The sequence below is a fragment of the Pogonomyrmex barbatus genome, unplaced genomic scaffold (genome assembly GCF_055798465.1).
Source record: "Pogonomyrmex barbatus isolate J1 unplaced genomic scaffold, ASM5579846v1 scaffold3, whole genome shotgun sequence".
Classification (NCBI taxonomy): Eukaryota; Metazoa; Arthropoda; class Insecta; order Hymenoptera; family Formicidae; genus Pogonomyrmex; species Pogonomyrmex barbatus.
The window spans coordinates 6,938,189-6,955,429 of record NW_028297127.1 but is presented as its reverse complement, the minus strand read 5'-3'; the positions used below and the strand labels follow the sequence as shown (position 1 = coordinate 6,955,429).

Below are 17,241 nucleotides of genomic sequence, written 5' to 3'. Positions count from 1 at the left end.
ATAATAATAGGATTAATTATTAATATATTATTTTAATATATTATATTATTAATATATATTATAATATATTTTAACATATTTTTATATTATATGGATTTATCATTGTATATGTATCTAAGAACCTATTTGTCATCAGGTTCCGTGGTGTAGCGGTTATCACGTCTGCTTTACACGCAGAAGGTCGCCAGTTCGATCCCGGCCGGAACCACATTTTTTTTTTTCTATATATTTACTTAAGTAGAAAATCCTGAAAAGTAAAATAATTAAAAAAAAATTTTTTTACAAAAAATAGAATAGAAATAAAATGAATTAATAATTAATTACACTTATCTAAAGATTTTTAATCTATTTATTTCGAATTTACAATTTTAAGATTTTTAGATACCTTTTTTATCTGTAAATCGCGTAAGATACGCTATCAAAATTTGATTTCAGAAATGTACATTATTTAATAAGTTTAATCATTAAAATAAACATGGATTTCAATACTCATTCTTCAAGAACTGGACATTCCTTGATCTATTTTTTATTTTCACATTTAGAAGTTATATATCTATTTATTTTGTAGAACTTAATTCAACTGAAAAAACCAAAAGAAATTAACTCGATAACTTTTTGAAATAATTAGTCAGTATAGGAACTGAACAAAGCCAAATGTATCGGCGAGAAAACCGCGGAACGCTCCATCGAGTGCTGCTATCCGACGTCACACTTATCGACTCTCGGCGAGAGGGTGAAAGTATGAAAAGATTCGAGTGAGAGATAGGGCGGATCGAAGGAATCCGCGAGAATGGTGAGATATGCGTGGGCGAACCGTGAGAAACCGCAGGTGACACCTTGTCATGGCGGTCGGCGGTTCACACTTTGGTTTCTTTCGTCCTTTTTCTGGTGACAAGACAACCGGAGTAACGGCGCAGGGCCGCTTTCAGCGTAGAATTGAAAGAGTGAAAAGAGCTCAATCGTGTTCCTTGAAATCTCGTAGAAGTTAAAAAAGCGAACGTAAAATCGTATTATAAATAAACTGAATAATAATAAAAGAAATTACATAAAGAAATCATTAAAATACAATAATGTGTATTACTTGCAAGAGCATAAAAATAGCAATAGCAAAAAATAGCAAAAATCGCAATTTAAAAATACAAGATTAAAGATCTACTAAACTCGGCAAAAAAAAAATTGAAAACTTTTTCTTTTCTTTTAATAAAATTATTAAAAATATATCGTAAATTGTTTAAATAATATCTGTCTATTACCTATGAAGGATCAAGATATTGTTTTGTTTTGCTCGCAGCGCAGATTGGCAAAGTTCATTATGATAAAGGGACTGTGATAGTCCTATTGGAAACTAGACGGCGTCCCTGGCATCGAGCGTCTTTTTCAACGTAGCGCGGTGGGAGGGATAAAAGGTTTCCTTGTTTAACAAAATATCGTCTCCGAGCCATTAGCCCGACCGTTGCCACTTCAGCGCGATTTTCTGCTCCCGTCATCGCGTCGAGGAGGCACTCGAGGATCTCGGCGGATCCTGCGAGCTATCAAACGCAGACCTGTCTCTCTATCTACCCTCCACGACAACCTCGATGTGTTGAAATTAACGGGAAAGCTCGGTAGCTCGGTGCACTCGACTATTGTTACCATTAACTCGACCTTTAATTTCCATCTAAGTGATCATAATTCTTTCCTTCTTTTATTTATTTTATCTTTTTAAAAGGCGCTGATAATAAGATAGCTTATAAAAAATTAAGGCGTAACTCTATTAATTAATTTTAAATAATTAATTTTTTTTAATATATTTTGAATTTTATGTCGCGATCATTTTCGTACGTTAATTGGTATGTGTAATATCATAATTAACGTATATCATAATTAATTAATTTAATTATCTATTTAAATAATCTGTATAAGTACAAGTGCAAGATACAGTAATAAATATTACTGTATTCTTGTATTTTTTAAAAATATTTTGGAATAAATAAATATTCTTTCTCGAATTTTGAGCTTATTTCTGTACTGAATAACTTCACGTCCCCACATGTCTCAAGTACCGAGCATAAAATATCTAATGGATAAAACGGCCTGATCGCATACACGTACTCTCGAGATGGCGATCATTGATTTCCATCCAGGGAAATAATAAATAAAATATTCAGAGAATACTATATGCCATTACGCTTGTCTTGCGTAACCGTAACGTCGCAGCGCCGTGAGAATCTACCAGATGTCACAGTTACTCCCAGAGTACCGTAATAGGAATGTATTCCAACGAGCTCTGTCAGATCTTTGTTTAAGGATCAATTATTGCTGAAGCTTAAGATCTACTAATGTAAATCGATCTAGAAACTATGTAGCGTGATCAGCTTCAAATAATGTTTGAGTAAAACAACATTTAAAAAATATGCAGGGCGATTTCAGATTTCTTAATTCTTATTTTGTTTTCGAATTTTTCGAGTCATTCCAGATACGACCTTTTTTAAAGAAAATTTAATTCTTTCTTTCTCGGATTTATAACTTTAAATATTCATAATTCACGGAGTATATGTACAACTATGTTTGTACGTATTCAATTTAAAATTTTATAAAAATAAAATTTATAATATCAAATTTTACTAAAATAAAAATATTCAACTAAAATTTAAATCCACAAAATGTATCCTAAACTTTCAATCATTTATTTAACTTAAAATCTCTGCCAGAGATTTGTATTAACGAAAAATTTTTAATTTCGTTCTCTTTACAGTAGAATTGTTTATTAAATTATCAATATTAAATTCATATATTTTTCATATATTTTTCATATATTGATTTAATTCTTTTATTATAATTTGTTCCACTTATATATATATATATATGTGTGTGTGTGTGTGTGTGTGTGTGTGTGTGTGTGTGTGTGTGTGTGTGTGTGTGTGTGTGTGTATCTTTGCCTTATGTTTTCTTCTTTGACATTACGTGTTATTATTGAATACTGAAAAGAATTTGACCAAAAAAAATAAATTTCTTTTCTATTCTTTTCTCCTTCTCTTTTTTTCATTTCTCCTGATACTTCTCATGTTGTTCGCTCGATAACGCCGGGGTTCGACCTCGGTGGTTCTTCGCGATTAGCCGGAGGGAGAGGCACCGAGAGCCGCGCGCGAGTTGACTTTCGTGCTTTGACTCGCTCACCGTCGTTTACAACATAGTGGAGGAAACGGTGGAAAGGAAGCCCCTCACGGCCTCGAGGGGTTGCGCTCGTTCAACCCCTACGAGGATCGCAAAATCCTCCCCGCCCGGCCCCGCCCATCGGCCAATCATCATCGCTGTTTGAAGTCTCGCGCACGTGTTTTCGCGTCGACGGGCAGAAATGCGTCCGCCCAGTCGCGCGAACCTTGGGGGATGATAATCCTCGCTAGCTGACACCCTTCTCCGCACCGCAACCGCAGCCAAGGTTCGATCGCGACGGGCAAAAATTACGAGTTATAGATAGCACGTGTTCCGACGCGTTTATCCGAGTCCGACGCGTTTTGTTGGCCGCGACAAGAAGCAATCGTCACGAAGAACGATCGAGAGACTTTCGTGATTCCGATTGGAATAAATAAACAACGATTGACGTGAACGGAATTCCGAGGGATTCATTTCGCAATTTCGTGTCGCGCGTGGTTTCGTGTTTTGTAAATTGTTATGCGAACACTTCGGGGGTTGTCTGCTGTTATCATGACGCGGATTTGATATATCGGAATAAATTCACTTGATTTTAGGTAATTGGGTATCATTTAAAATTCTTTAAAGACCTTTAACATTAACTGCACTGATAAAGAATTTTTTTAAATAAAAATAAATTTTACACATTCATTTAAGAGAGATTAATGTAATCAGTTATATTCCTTTTATAAAGATTTTATGTTACTAATTAAAAAACAAGTTATATTTTTTATTGTCAGAATTAAATTAATTTTGTCATTTTTGTATTAAGCTAAATAATAATTAAAGATTATTTGTTGCACAAAATGTAAATAACATTGCAATAAATTTTGAGATGAGAAATAATATATTTTTTAGACACTAGAAAGGTGTGATAGTATTTTTTCTTTTTTCAATTAATTTCACATTATATATACTTAAATTCTTAAAGAAGAAAAGCATTTTGTTTTTATTCTTCAGAAAACGCGTTAAAAATTTAACTAAAATGAAAATAAAATTGAATTCTTACGAAATATTATTATTAATCTTACCGCGTATCAAATACTGTAACATTGATATTGAAGATACTTTAATCGGTTAATTAGTTTTTAGAATATTTATCGCGATCATCGTTGTACTCGGTTGAATATTTATAGTGAATAGCTCGCAGTGAACAGAAGAAAACTTTTTGCAAAAGTTGGAATCTAATATAAGTAAGTATTATTTTTATGCTTCGAGACTATATAAATCTAAGACATAATTGAATATGTAGTAAATTGAAAGTTTTTGAATTTTTAAATTAGTTTCTTTTATAAAGTTCAAAATCAAGTTAAAAATTCTATGGCCGTGAATACAAATAGAAATAATTTGTTGAGAAAGTTATTTTTAAAATTTAATTTGTTATTATTATAAAAAATAATTCGTTATTTTCGTTTCTTTTGTTATTCAAAGATAATGAATTGCTACGATACATTTCATCATTTTTTTATGAAACATTTTCATGAAGAATCATTTCTTTAAGACGCTTGTGCATATATCATATATACGTATGAAATGACTGAAAGTAACAAAAAAGTAACAATTATTTTTATTATTATTACTTAAAAATATAATTGCGTTACCAAAATTTGTTATCGAGAAAAGTAATTATGACAATAATGGTCTTTTACACAAAAATAAAATTAGCTTTAAATAAAAACTGTATATTCTCATATATAAGCAAAAATATTCTAATCTTCTTGGAAAAATTTTAGTCCTAATTTGATTAAAATTTATATTGATGCAAGTCTATATAGATATTCTCATGTGTAAGCAAAAATATTACAATCTTTGTATAGAAGATTTTTAGTATTAAGTCGAGCAAAAGTAATATTTGCATCAATATAAACTTCATCAAATCAAGAATTTTTTAAATTATATTTTCGCTTATATGAAAATATTTGTTTATTTAAGATTCTTCCTTCTAAGAATCTCTTTTCCGTATAATCCTGGAAATAAAAATGCTTTTATACACGGTGTATTGTCGCATATTCCATTGAAAAAAAAAATTTGTGGAAGAAAAAAATAAGAAACACAGAAACGCGAAGAAATAATCACGATGATGAACATCGCCGATTTAACCGTCATCGAGTTCCCTCGGACTTCCTCGGCGGAATCAGCGTGTTCTCGTCGATGGTACGATTAACGGGCGACACGTGTCACGCCGCTTACTGCCGGTCACCCGTGAGTACACGCACCTGTAAACTCGGTTTTCCGGCGGTCACGCGTGCAATTATCATGCCGCAATGCCCGTCATTACGCAGAGACTGGCGCATATGTCAAGAGAAGGCAAACGTTAATGCGCGAGAGAAAGAGGGAGTAAAAAAGAGAAAGGAGAGAGAGAGAGAGAGAGAGAGAGAGAGAGAGAGAGAGAGAGAGAAAGATAGGATAGAAGTTTTCGTCCGGTTTTCAATATTCCTGGATGCACGAATATTGTTAACATGTAATGTTACATAAACTTTATGTACGCACTTTTGCACGCGATATTATTTTGCGCGGTCGCCTGTTATACGCGCTGTCGCACACAAATTGGTGCCTTTACTTAATACGTATCCGGATATACGGCGGTGCGCGTGAACTTTATTAATATATGTAGGAATAAATGTAATAATAAAATGTATATACCAATTTCGGACACGCGATGTTATTTCACACGTTATTCCTCCCGGTGCGGCCGTGTGTAACCGCGAATGGGGACATTTCACCATTAACTTTACAGACACTTTGTACGCATATGGTCTTATTAAAATATAGTACGAATAGTACTATATGTCCCCTTCCCTCCCCCAGTTTGCACATTAGTTGTTACGTAATTGCAAGTTACGTAAATGCAACGGTCTAGACATTATCATCTCTCCCTGCGATTATCCAGCTTTAAATATAAACGGAATCGAAGAAGTAATTTAATTTTTGCTTTTCGAGAGTTTATTAAAAACAATATGTCGCTATTCTTTAAAGATCTTTAAAGCCATTAGTGGACAAATCATAGCGCGGGTGTCGTGCACAGTGTAATCTCGAGCGTGTCACGCAATCACTGTCAAGCCGTGCGAAGCGTGCACGTGCGCGTGGCTGGAACCGATCGTGCCGCGGCTAATCGTAAATTAGGATCGGGTGAAAAAAAAAGGAATGCAGCTCCCGTCATAACTTCGGTAATCGCCGGAACGCCCTCGTGGTTCCGGTACTCGATTATCCAAACATCGGGTGACAACAATCCGAGTGAGATCATTCGAAGTACTGTGCTTGTCAATGTGTAATCATTTAAACAATCGGCAGATATTTTGTTATATATTTCATTTGGTTATTATTGCGAAAAAATAGTACAGAAAAGTTATCATTATGTTGCAAAAAGTCTCATGATAAATTAATTTAGTCTTCAAATTAAATATTAAATATGTAATGATAGACGTCTCAAATATAATGTAAGATATTTTAAATGATATCTTTCTCACAACTCTTATTTAACTTCTTATTTAAAAAAAAAAAAAATAGAAGAAACTCTTGCAATTATTTATTATATTAGATTTTTTCTCTACGCATAAAAAAGGAATAGATATTTTTTTTTGTTCCGTTAAAAATCCCTTGCGATTTGAATTTTTATCAGAAACCTTCGATTACACGCTTTGTTTTCAATGTAATTATGTGCATGTAGTTCTAACGCGGTCACAAGTTCACAAGTCATCGATACTCTAATTATTATAATTAATTATCCGCAAGAAAAGGTTTACCTGTTACAAATGCTATTATGCCACATATGCCATTCTTCTGCAGAATCGATTATTATTCACGAGTCGTTAATTGTACTGCGACCCTCAGGTACAACAAAGTCACGTCAGGTGACTCGACGTAACGACCATGCTTACGTAGAAGCGAATCATCAAAAATTAATCGCCGTACTTCTCGTGGACATACAAAATAGGGAAAACCTTGAACGATGCAGTTCAAGCCTTTACCTGCGAAGGTTTGACAATTTATTGCGTCGTATGAATAAACGCAAACTATATAACTTCTCGAGAATTACAAAAATTCTTTTTTTTAAAAATTGCGAATGCCCAATAACTCGATTAAAACCCAAACTTACGAATTTAATAAAGAAATAAGTTGTAAGAATACAACAAGAATAAAATAAATGTACAATCATTTTGATGATGACCGTTAATTAAAAATCTCTTACCGTCCGGAAATCAAAACACACATCGTGAAGAAGAGAGTTAGGAAAAAAGATCCAGGTGAGACTTACTCAGCAATCCCATGGCACAGCGTCATGGCGAAGGATTTCTGACACCATGTGCTTTTTTTCTCAATGAATCCCTCTTGTGTGAATAACGTGGTGTTCTACGAAGTTAATCAAATTAGAAAGTTAATCGAAAGAGAGCATTAATTAACTCTAGTTTTCTCGATAGCAAAAGCTTTGTTTTTTTTATTGTGCAAGAAAAAGGAATTAAAATGGCGAACATTCTTACTTACTTAATACTTACTACAATATAATCAGAATGTTAATATAATTCTGGTATATATTATAGCGATATTGAAAAAAATATTGATGGAAATAATACTGAAAAGAGAGAAAAGGAAATATTTGTACGCGAATTACAATTTTTATATATGGAAATTAAAATAGAGATAATTTCATTATTATAACTTCAATGATTCCGTGTTTTTTGGATATTTCTCATGACTTTTTAAGAGAATTTATTCTGTAGATTATAATTCGAAAGTTTTTTAAATCTTTATTTTTGTGAGATTTGCCATCTCGCCACGCCAGATATGAAGCTATCTCGCGAATATCGTTCGCAGCTGTGTCCAAAAGTGACACGGGCCTATTTTCGGATATATTGCGTGGTCGACGATCGATCAGCATTTTTTATGCGAAACGACGCACGTGACGTGACGCGGAAAAAAATTTGCATGCCGTCAACACCTTGCAGCGCGTCGCACCGTCGAAAACTATCGAAAAGTCATTGGCTCGACATTAGACGAGTCCTTGCAAGCGCAAACTGCGCCGCGCTTGTCGAAGTTTACATGATCGATGGGCATATGTTAAATTATTTCTCTAGGTGCAACACTCGTTGACATACGTACGAGAAATTGTTCGTTACTTTCTGTAGCGGTTGGCCTCAGAAATCCTTGATGTTCCAAAATTTTGTCAAAGTAAAATTGTTGTTTTAGAAATTAAAAGAAGAATTCTTGAATTCTTTAATTTACATTTAAGAAAGGACACACAGTTTTCCAAAAAATTATATAGAATAAGATTTTTTTAATTCAACGCTCAATCGAAATATTCAATAACAAAATTTGAAACAATGAGATGTAATTAAAAAAATTAATATATTATAAGCTTTCTTTAAATATCTATTTATCAATCTTTCTCAAAGTCATTGCAATTTCAAAAAATTTTTCTCAAAAACACTATTATTTTCTTCTTGAGCTTTTCTCGCAATTTCGCAATCCCCTCTTTCCTCGTCCCGTCCAACGCGGGTTTTTATAAAGAGCGGAAAATCTGACTGTGTCCGATTCACCCCCATTGTGACTCTTGGCGCAACGCGACATATGTTACGTGCGTGCACGAGAGACGCGACACGCGTTCGTGCAAACAGGGTTAAATAATACGCCCCGTGTAATTGCACACCGGCACACCGTGTGTGGCTACAATATGCCGAGGTAACATCACGGGGGGGGGAGGGTAGACGAAAAAAAAAAAAACGAACTCCCTTTGTTTCTGCGTAATCGTTTTTTTCTTTATGGTATGTTGACTGTCCTAATATTGTTACGCTATCCAACGACTCTGATTTAATGACTTTCTGTCTAAATTTTATACCACACTACTGGGTGAATATAATATAGAGAAAGAAATCGTAGCAAATTAATTACATTTTTACATAGCTTATGTAAGATCATGTATGTAAGTACCATTTTTCACATAAAACTATTAAGAAATCTAATGATCCTGATAAAATTTTTCCTAGTAAGAGACTCAAATTGACCATCATGAGTCGCTGTCGCGGAAGACGGCGGTCATCGGACAATAAAAATGTTATGACAGGCTAAGAGAGGCTCTCGCGTGAGACGCGATTCTGCTTGGCGCGGCGAGGGGCGGACTATCAAGAAGTCAGCTCTACAACCCGACCTAAGAAAAAGAGATGGAAAAAGAGAGGGTGAGAGCTGGTGGTTACGTATAGTATCCTGGTCTCGCGGGCGTGAGGGTGCGGTAAAATTGTAGTATCATCCCGCCAGGACTTTTCTAGCCGGCGACGGCCGACTGGGGGCCGATGGTGGTTTACCGCCGCCTGGGCGATGCTCTCCACGTCGGGCATGCTGCATTATTGAGCCTGGGAAACGGCCAGGTGGCCCGAGCGCCCATCGGGTCCGTGACGGGCGGTGGAGGGCGATTGTGGGAGGCGAGAGGCGGTAGCCCCGAGGGCCTACGAGGGGACGTAAAGTCACGGGAGAAAGAGGGTCCGCCGCCCCGTCGCTCGCCGTCGATGAGTTGCGCTCGGAGGACACGCGACCTCCTGGCTCCTCGACTTTGTGACCGTGCGCGGGAGACGCACGTAACCCGCTCTCCCGCGTCAATTTTGTCCCGGCCATTACGGCGTGTTCACGGAGGTGGCCATCGCGCATAAGCGGAAAAGGAATCCAACCTTACCATATTTTTCTGTTTTCTGTCGCGCTTCTTTAATAAGTAAAATAAGCACAATTGGGATTAGATTTAGGAATTACAGATGATTACTGGGATTTTGGGAATTGCGGATTAGCAAAAAGCACATCTTATCCAGAACGTTTGTTCAGAAAAATCTCTTTCTTTTCGACATCTAAATCTGAGCGATTTCCAAAACTTGAATCCAAAGCTTACAATACATATACAGTGTCAAATTAAATTGTTTAAATAAAGATATTAGAAATTATTATTCAACTTTAAGAAACACATCGAGTTTGATCGCCATTAAATCGGAGTTGTCGATTTTACATGGAGCGGAGATTGCACGGCTCGTTAAAACAGCGAACAGACAGCCGGCGACATGATCGATCGTGCAAAATCGTCGGTCCTTCCCCGCGATATTACTCGCATCGAGTTTAAGATACGATATATTATGCTTATTTTTATAATTTTTATTTAGTTGTTCTGTAAATAAAAATTAAATTTTTATCAAGATTATAAAATTAAATTTTATCAAGATTATAAACAAAACAAGTAACAGTACAAATGAAATTAATTTTTGTTTACAAAACGACTAATCTCTGTATCATTGAAACTTTGTATTGAAATTTTACATAAATAATCTTGATATAATACTCTCAAAATACTTACATAAGAAAATTGAGATTTTGGACATTATTTCTTAATTTTTATTAGAACACTTTTTACTTATTTATTTAAATTTAAATTTTTGACCCATGTCCTAAGCTGTCACAAAATTATTTATACTTCTTTTAAATACAATCTAAGATAATTTATAATTTTTTCATAATTTTTTCATTGCAAATAGGTAAAAATAGATAAAAATGTAATACAATCTTAAAGCAATCGGACGGCGATGCGGAATCGACAAGGTGCCTCGAGCGATGTTTAGCGATCTTCGCCATCGCATTATATCGTGTAGTATGCAAAGTGGCGCGTACTTCCTTTCCCTCAGGCAACTCCAAAGTGCGGCTATAACAGTGTATTTACAATGTAGCAAGAAAGTCGCGCGAGCAAATCCCACGACAGATAATGAGGAGAAGCGCTGGGTCTTCTTCGCGTATGCACTTCTCGTCGTATAGCGCATGCATAATGTAGAGTTGCTCGTAGTTACGTCAGTAACTAATAGCGATATTGCCCGCGATACGTATCACCATCTCGTCACTTTAAAGCTTGACGCACTTCTACTGTGGGGAAATATGCTATCTAGGCTTTTCGACGCGGTGTTTCAGCCCGAGATGTTTATGACCCTTCGATGCTAGCGTTCGATTTTGCATTTCGGCAACTTTTCTTGAGATTTCATTCTCTCTCAAGGATGATAAATAAACGACGCTAATTATATTATATATTCGCGATGGACTCACATATCTTTGATGTGGATTTATCTTTATTTCTCTTTAAAGTCTCTTAGTTCATGGAATCCTATATTTTATTACTGCTACGTTTTACTATCACATTGATGATATAAAGGATATAGAAATCCTTTATGACAAAGTGAATTTATTTTATTCGGTTGAGCTTAAATTTTTCCTGTTGTTAAACCTATGTAGACTGAATTGTTCAATTCTTCGATTCTTGTGAAACATGTAACTCGTCAGAATTTAGAGATAAATTTATTATGACATTTATATTTTTTACGAAGTCGATTTGCAAACAGATCTTCGTCGAAGATGGAAGAGAACGGACGCGGGGAAACATTGTGCAAAGTCTGCGGGGACAAGGCCTCGGGGAAACATTATGGCGTGCCAAGTTGCGACGGATGTCGGGGTTTCTTCAAGCGGTCTATCCGCAGGTACGCGAGGTAATTAACTTCTCGCCTAATTATAAGCCGTGCTTCGACGCCCGAGAACGATTTCATCTGTAAATCTGTTAATTACTCCATCATGTATTTTCAGTTACTTTTATTTGTAATCGTACACCGCGTCTCTCTCTCTCTCTCTCTCTCTCTCTCTCTCTCTCTCTCTCTCTCTCTCTTTTTTCTCTCTGTCTCGGAAAATTTTAGTTTGCTTCCAGTTTGTGAAAGAAAGCAAAATTGAAATTACGTGTGCGCAGAAATCTGGATTACGTGTGCAAAGAGAACGGGCGCTGCATCGTGGATGTATCACGGCGCAACCAGTGCCAAGCCTGTCGTTTTACGAAGTGTCTTCAGGTCAACATGAAACGAGACGGTACGTTTTGTCGATGGGATTTCTGAAATTATTGCTTCTGAAGCAATCTAGGATCATATCGAAGATTGATTGTCCAAAAAAGAAAATAATGGAAGGCACAATAATTCACTCCATTAGGTAATATTTAACATTTTGTTACGAATATTTTATATTTTGTCACGAAAATAAAATTTATTAACGAAAAATTTTCTCTCTAGTTTGGAGAAAGTACAACATTGTTATCTTTGCATTAATGCCTAAGTTTTAAATAAAAGATGATTAAGATTCAGAAGGTTAGCCAAAGATTCATTCGAAAAACTGGAGTTTTCAGCCAAAAATTAGAGAGGTGACAATTGTCATTATATTTATTTAATTCATCTTTCTTTAGTAATATTATGTAATAAATTCTGTTTTAAGTATTTTCGTTCTAAACGTCTGATCCTTATACCTAAATCCGTTTCCGCGATAATTCGTCCCTTTTTTTTTCTTGAAAAAAAAAATACATTGTAATACTTCCCGATTGCTGAAGCCGCAAAACGGCACTCGACATGTTTGCACGGAAATATCCAGCGGAGTACGGCTAAGTGAGAGATGTATATTCTGCTTTCTGACAATCGCAGAACTCCCTGGAGTCTGACAGGTCGAGGTTTAACGGAAATCGAAATGTTTCGACGTTTGATAACACCACCGAGATCATCGCGTTTTCCTATGTTATTCTTGAAGTAACTTACAAGTCTTCGCTTTACGGATCAAACCGCAATCAACGATCTCCGGATTGTTAATCTCGATGATACGCAAAATAAAATATTTATCAGTTTGATGTAAAAACTTCCAGTTGTAAAGAGAAATGATAAAGGAGTTACGATTTTCTGAAATTGAAGAAACGAAATATTTGTTAATTTAATTTTTTTAAAAGCGACATTTTTCTCAGCAAGATAACTAAAATAACAAATCGTGCTCCTCGTATATAGACATTAGCGACGTAATATGGCGATAGGTCTCGCATTTCAGGCAGGATAAGCCTCGTATTTTGTTTTGATACGCAAAAGATGCGTTCCAAATATAATGCAGAGCTTTTAGACTTTTGCGCTTGGTAAGAATAGAATATGTCAAAGTGCGAGCGAGGCATATTACAATGCGTGCTGACGTCTCGGCCGGCGGGGCGGAAGAAGAACGATCTGGAAAAAGCGAAGTGTCCACACTTCGCCGTCCCACATCCCACGTCCACACGTCCACATGAAACTCTATACTTCTGCTTACCGAACGGCAGGATCCGGTGGCGGACGGTGTCAGAAGCAGCCTGGCGTTCACAGCTTTTGTAAACAGCTCCGGCCCCCTTATGCGTCGAGCGATAATCCAAACACTTGATTGCTGAGATATCAATTAGGAAGGAGAGAGGTGGAAGGTACCATTAAAGGGCCACTGCACTTCTCCTCGCGCTTCTCTCTTTTTTCCCTCGTGCGAAAACGAATATAATATGAAGTGACGATCATTATTTATTAATATTAATTATTATTATTATTTTATAAAAACGTTAAGAAAAATATTATTCATGAGTATGCTAAGTATACTCGCTGAACTCAGTAAAACGATAATTTAATCACAGCAAAACAATTAATATCCAAACAGTTCAAAATTTTTATAATAACTTTAATGACTTTAATGGTAATTGTAATTTTTATTTAGCCGTACAACACGAAAGAGCCCCGAGAAGCACGTCGTCTCTCGTTGCAGCGGCGAGGAGGACCTCTTCGGGGCTTTACACGGGTATCCCTAATGTCTATCATCCTGCGAGCAGCACCTATCACCCTCTCTTATATCCCGCATTATTCCCCTTCAAACCCACGGTACCAACGTTCACCCCGTCAGTCGGTGAGCACGTATATATACATATCATTGAGTCGATATATATTCTTCCGGTAATAAAATATTGCATATTGCCTTGTCAGCGCATTTTTTGCCACGACCGTCCTCGGAATCTTTGTCTATGACTACCGCCAAGGAAGACGAAGTTACGAGTTCCGAGGAAGCGGCTACCGTCGATGTCAGGATCGAATCGAAAGGTATAAATTAAACAAACAATAAGCAAATCTACATCGACATTCCGATTTTCGAGTAACGAGAAATTTTCGGCGAAAAATCCACATTTCTTCAAACGGATTAATTATTTTATTTTATAGGGGAACTAGTAAGTACCCGTCTGGCACCGCCGATTATCACTTCCGTCTCATCGGAATACACCATGCAAAGTTTATCTCTCCTGCCGACTGAAAATATCTACGAGTTCGCGGCGAAGTTACTTTTCTTCGCCGTGAGATGGGCGAGAAGTATACATTCTTTTCTACAAGTAAGCTTTAAACATTTCTTCTATTAAAATAAAACACACGACAAAATGATATACAGCTATATAAATAAAATTGAATTCGGGGTCTGAAGAAGATCGCAAAAAGTGGCCTTTTGTCTTCCTGAAAATTAAAAGATAATCAAACTGTTGTCCTTTCTTCCAAGCTTCCCTATAGAGACCAAACTATCCTTCTGGAAGAGTCGTGGAGTGAGTTGTTTGTACTAACAGCCGCGCAATGGAACTTTCCTGTGGACGAGACCACCCTAGTACCCGTGGATCTGCCGATGGAACGGAGGGAGGTTCTTCTTGATAAAGCGAGAAGGCTGAGGGAGCTATTAGCGAAGTGCGCCGCGCTGAGGGTGGATCATTCGGAATACGCGTGCTTGAAGGCCATAGTTCTCTTCAAGGCAGGTGAGTAAGCTAAGTTAAAACTACTCTACTTTTGATCTCTTCCGTAATTATTCCTATCCTCTCTTCTCTCCTTATTTTATTTATCTAAAGGTATTCAACTGGTAACTCTACTTCATCAATATCGTTCTTAACTTTTCTATAATTCTCTTTGATTTAATTTTTTACTTATTTAATTATTTTTCTTTTTAATATAAATTTTGCTTGCCTGGTGTGCGAATATTACACAGCACACTTTGGCTATTCTCATTTATTGAACTTATTGTAAAATCTGTATCTTTTGATATTTCGATCGTTCGACAGAGTCGCGAAATCTCTGCGAGCCGGGGCGAGTGTCGGCGCTGCAGGAGCAGACGGTGGCGGTGTTCTGTGAGAGGGATGCGCGCAGAGTCGGTCGATTGCTGCTGCTCTTACCACCGGCGCGTGCACTCTGCCGTGCCACCCTGCACGAACTTTTGTTTAAGCCGACGGTCGGTGACGTCAGCGTGGAGCGACTGTTGGGCGACATGGTTGGCGCCCTCAAGCCCACCTAACTGCTGGCACTCGTGCTGCGATATCCGTGCGTTTTACCGACACCCCTTTATCGGTGATGCCGAAACTCGAACGAAGGATAATCATCGGGGGTTGAGATTAAATGCATCTCTCTCACATCATAAAATTGTAAGAGATACGTATCTGTAAGAAAAATATTGAATTATTTTGAGCATTTTGGGTAACATATAAATAATTTACTTTTGGGAAATCAACGCTGAAGAATAGAAAAAAAAAAAATTGAAAAAAGAAGAGAAAAAAATCAATACTGGCACATATGATCGGTTTTGTTGTCATAAGTAAGTCGCATATTATTGATTATTCTAGATAATCAATCTAGATAATCAAGATCGTCTTGACTAAATCATTGCTATAAGTAGCCTAATTACAGAATATATAAGCAGCAGAATATATAAGCTTAGTTATTGTTCTTGAGTCACGTGACTCAATCTGAAAAGTATAGTTATAGAGAAATTTATCAATTTTTCTTATAAATGTTTAGAAAATTTTCAGAATGAAGAACAAGGACAAAATATGACAAAGACCTCAATTCAACATGTCTTTGTCAAATTGATAAGCTTGTCTGTTATTATCTTGCGCTTGTTTCATGTAGGATATAGTTCAATGCTAAACGTAATGGCATAATATAATTATTATCATTAAAATTATTGGAACAACTTATGTTACCAATATAGAGAGAGAAGGAAATGTCTTATCATCTACGACTTCCACGTCATTGACATCGATCATTTCATTTCTAATGAAATACAAATAAAGAATGAAGTTAAAATTAAAATTAATTTTGACTTAAATTATATAATAATTATTTTTTATTTTAATCTCATTAAAATCAATTTCATTAGTAGAAATGAATATTAGATTTAAAGATATCGAATCTAGTCCAGCAGTAAACTTTTTGCTCCCTTCTAAGATGATTATCTATAATTGTTTAATGTCCATTTCTACCAATATAGATTAACTCAGTTTAATTTATTCTTTTTTTAATTCTTAGAATTAAAAAAGAATAGAAAATAAATTAAACGAGATTAAAGTTAATTTACCTTGGAAGCAATGGGCATATAGCTCTGTTTTATGTATTATTTTATAATTAAGATTATAATCTGGAAAAGAACAGTCGGTTAGAGCTAATTAGTGATATTCGGATTATTCTAAATCGTATAAGATAAGCAATAAGTGACAAAGATAATAGATAATTCCCGTTGCCAGCCAGTTTATCGAATTATGATACGTCGCGTTGGTTGTGCCGATAAAATGCGCAAAACAGAAACAGCAGAAGAAATACAGCAGAAGGGAAACGTTTCAAATTTCATAAGGCAACGACAATTTCGCTTATCAGAATACTAAATAGCGACGAATAGAATTATCGAGTACGCGTTATTGTCAATCTTGTCGATCATTTTCATGTGTGCGTATATAGTATACATAATATACATAAATTGGGCTTTGCGCAATGTAATATTTATGCCCCTCTTAATTGGACATATATATATGTACATACCTATCCTAGATATAAATAACTTCACCGAGCATCTGTAACACATCGCAAATTGAATGTATTACATATTAAAGCGGCACAAATGCGTATTCGTGTGATTACTTAACTAATTAATTAACAGTTCCGTTTATTACGCTCGTCATGTCACTAGTCAGATATACAATATGTATATCTGAAAAGAGAAACTCTCGTCATTGCTAGCGTTACTCTGTCGCTGATGTTATTTCTGTATAGTACAATATTTATTCTTTACGCGCAAGAGTGACCGAAAATTATCTAATCATAAGCCGGTCATTTTTCGACGATCAAATTAATGAATATTGTTTCCGAACATTGTTCTCTCCATGGTAATTAAGCTGGAATAAATTCCTCTAGGAAACGTCTGTTTATTTTTCTTTCCTCAAAAAAAGATAATAACATTTTTTAATGG

The 17,241-nt window shown here is 35.8% G+C and overlaps 1 protein-coding gene and 1 non-coding gene across 4 annotated transcripts; both read left to right on the top strand.

The window, feature by feature from the left end:
• The first annotated feature begins 135 nt into the window (after nt 1–135).
• TRNAV-UAC (transfer RNA valine (anticodon UAC)) lies at nt 136–208 on the top strand. Its single transcript has one exon. It is a non-coding gene; the product is annotated as a tRNA-Val (tRNA).
• A 3,094-nt stretch (nt 209–3,302) lies between these two features.
• Nucleotides 3,303–17,106, top strand: LOC105429203 (nuclear receptor subfamily 2 group E member 1). Of its 3 annotated transcripts, XM_089080256.1 has the most exons (9): nt 3,307–3,728; nt 4,308–4,364; nt 11,523–11,666; nt 11,918–12,033; nt 13,699–13,884; nt 13,962–14,075; nt 14,193–14,359; nt 14,521–14,767; nt 15,068–17,106. In XM_089080256.1, the coding sequence occupies exons 3-9, from the start codon at nt 11,536–11,538 to the stop codon at nt 15,295–15,297; spliced, it is 1,191 nt and encodes a 396-aa protein (XP_088936382.1). In that variant the 5' UTR covers nt 3,307–3,728; nt 4,308–4,364; nt 11,523–11,535; the 3' UTR covers nt 15,298–17,106. The 3 variants fall into 3 exon arrangements, with proteins under 3 accessions (XP_088936383.1, XP_088936382.1, XP_088936384.1); XM_089080257.1 differs by having other exon boundaries at nt 3,303–4,364; nt 11,523–11,657; XM_089080258.1 differs by lacking the exons at nt 3,307–3,728; nt 4,308–4,364 and having other exon boundaries at nt 11,521–11,666.
• Nucleotides 17,107–17,241: the final 135 nt, after the last annotated feature.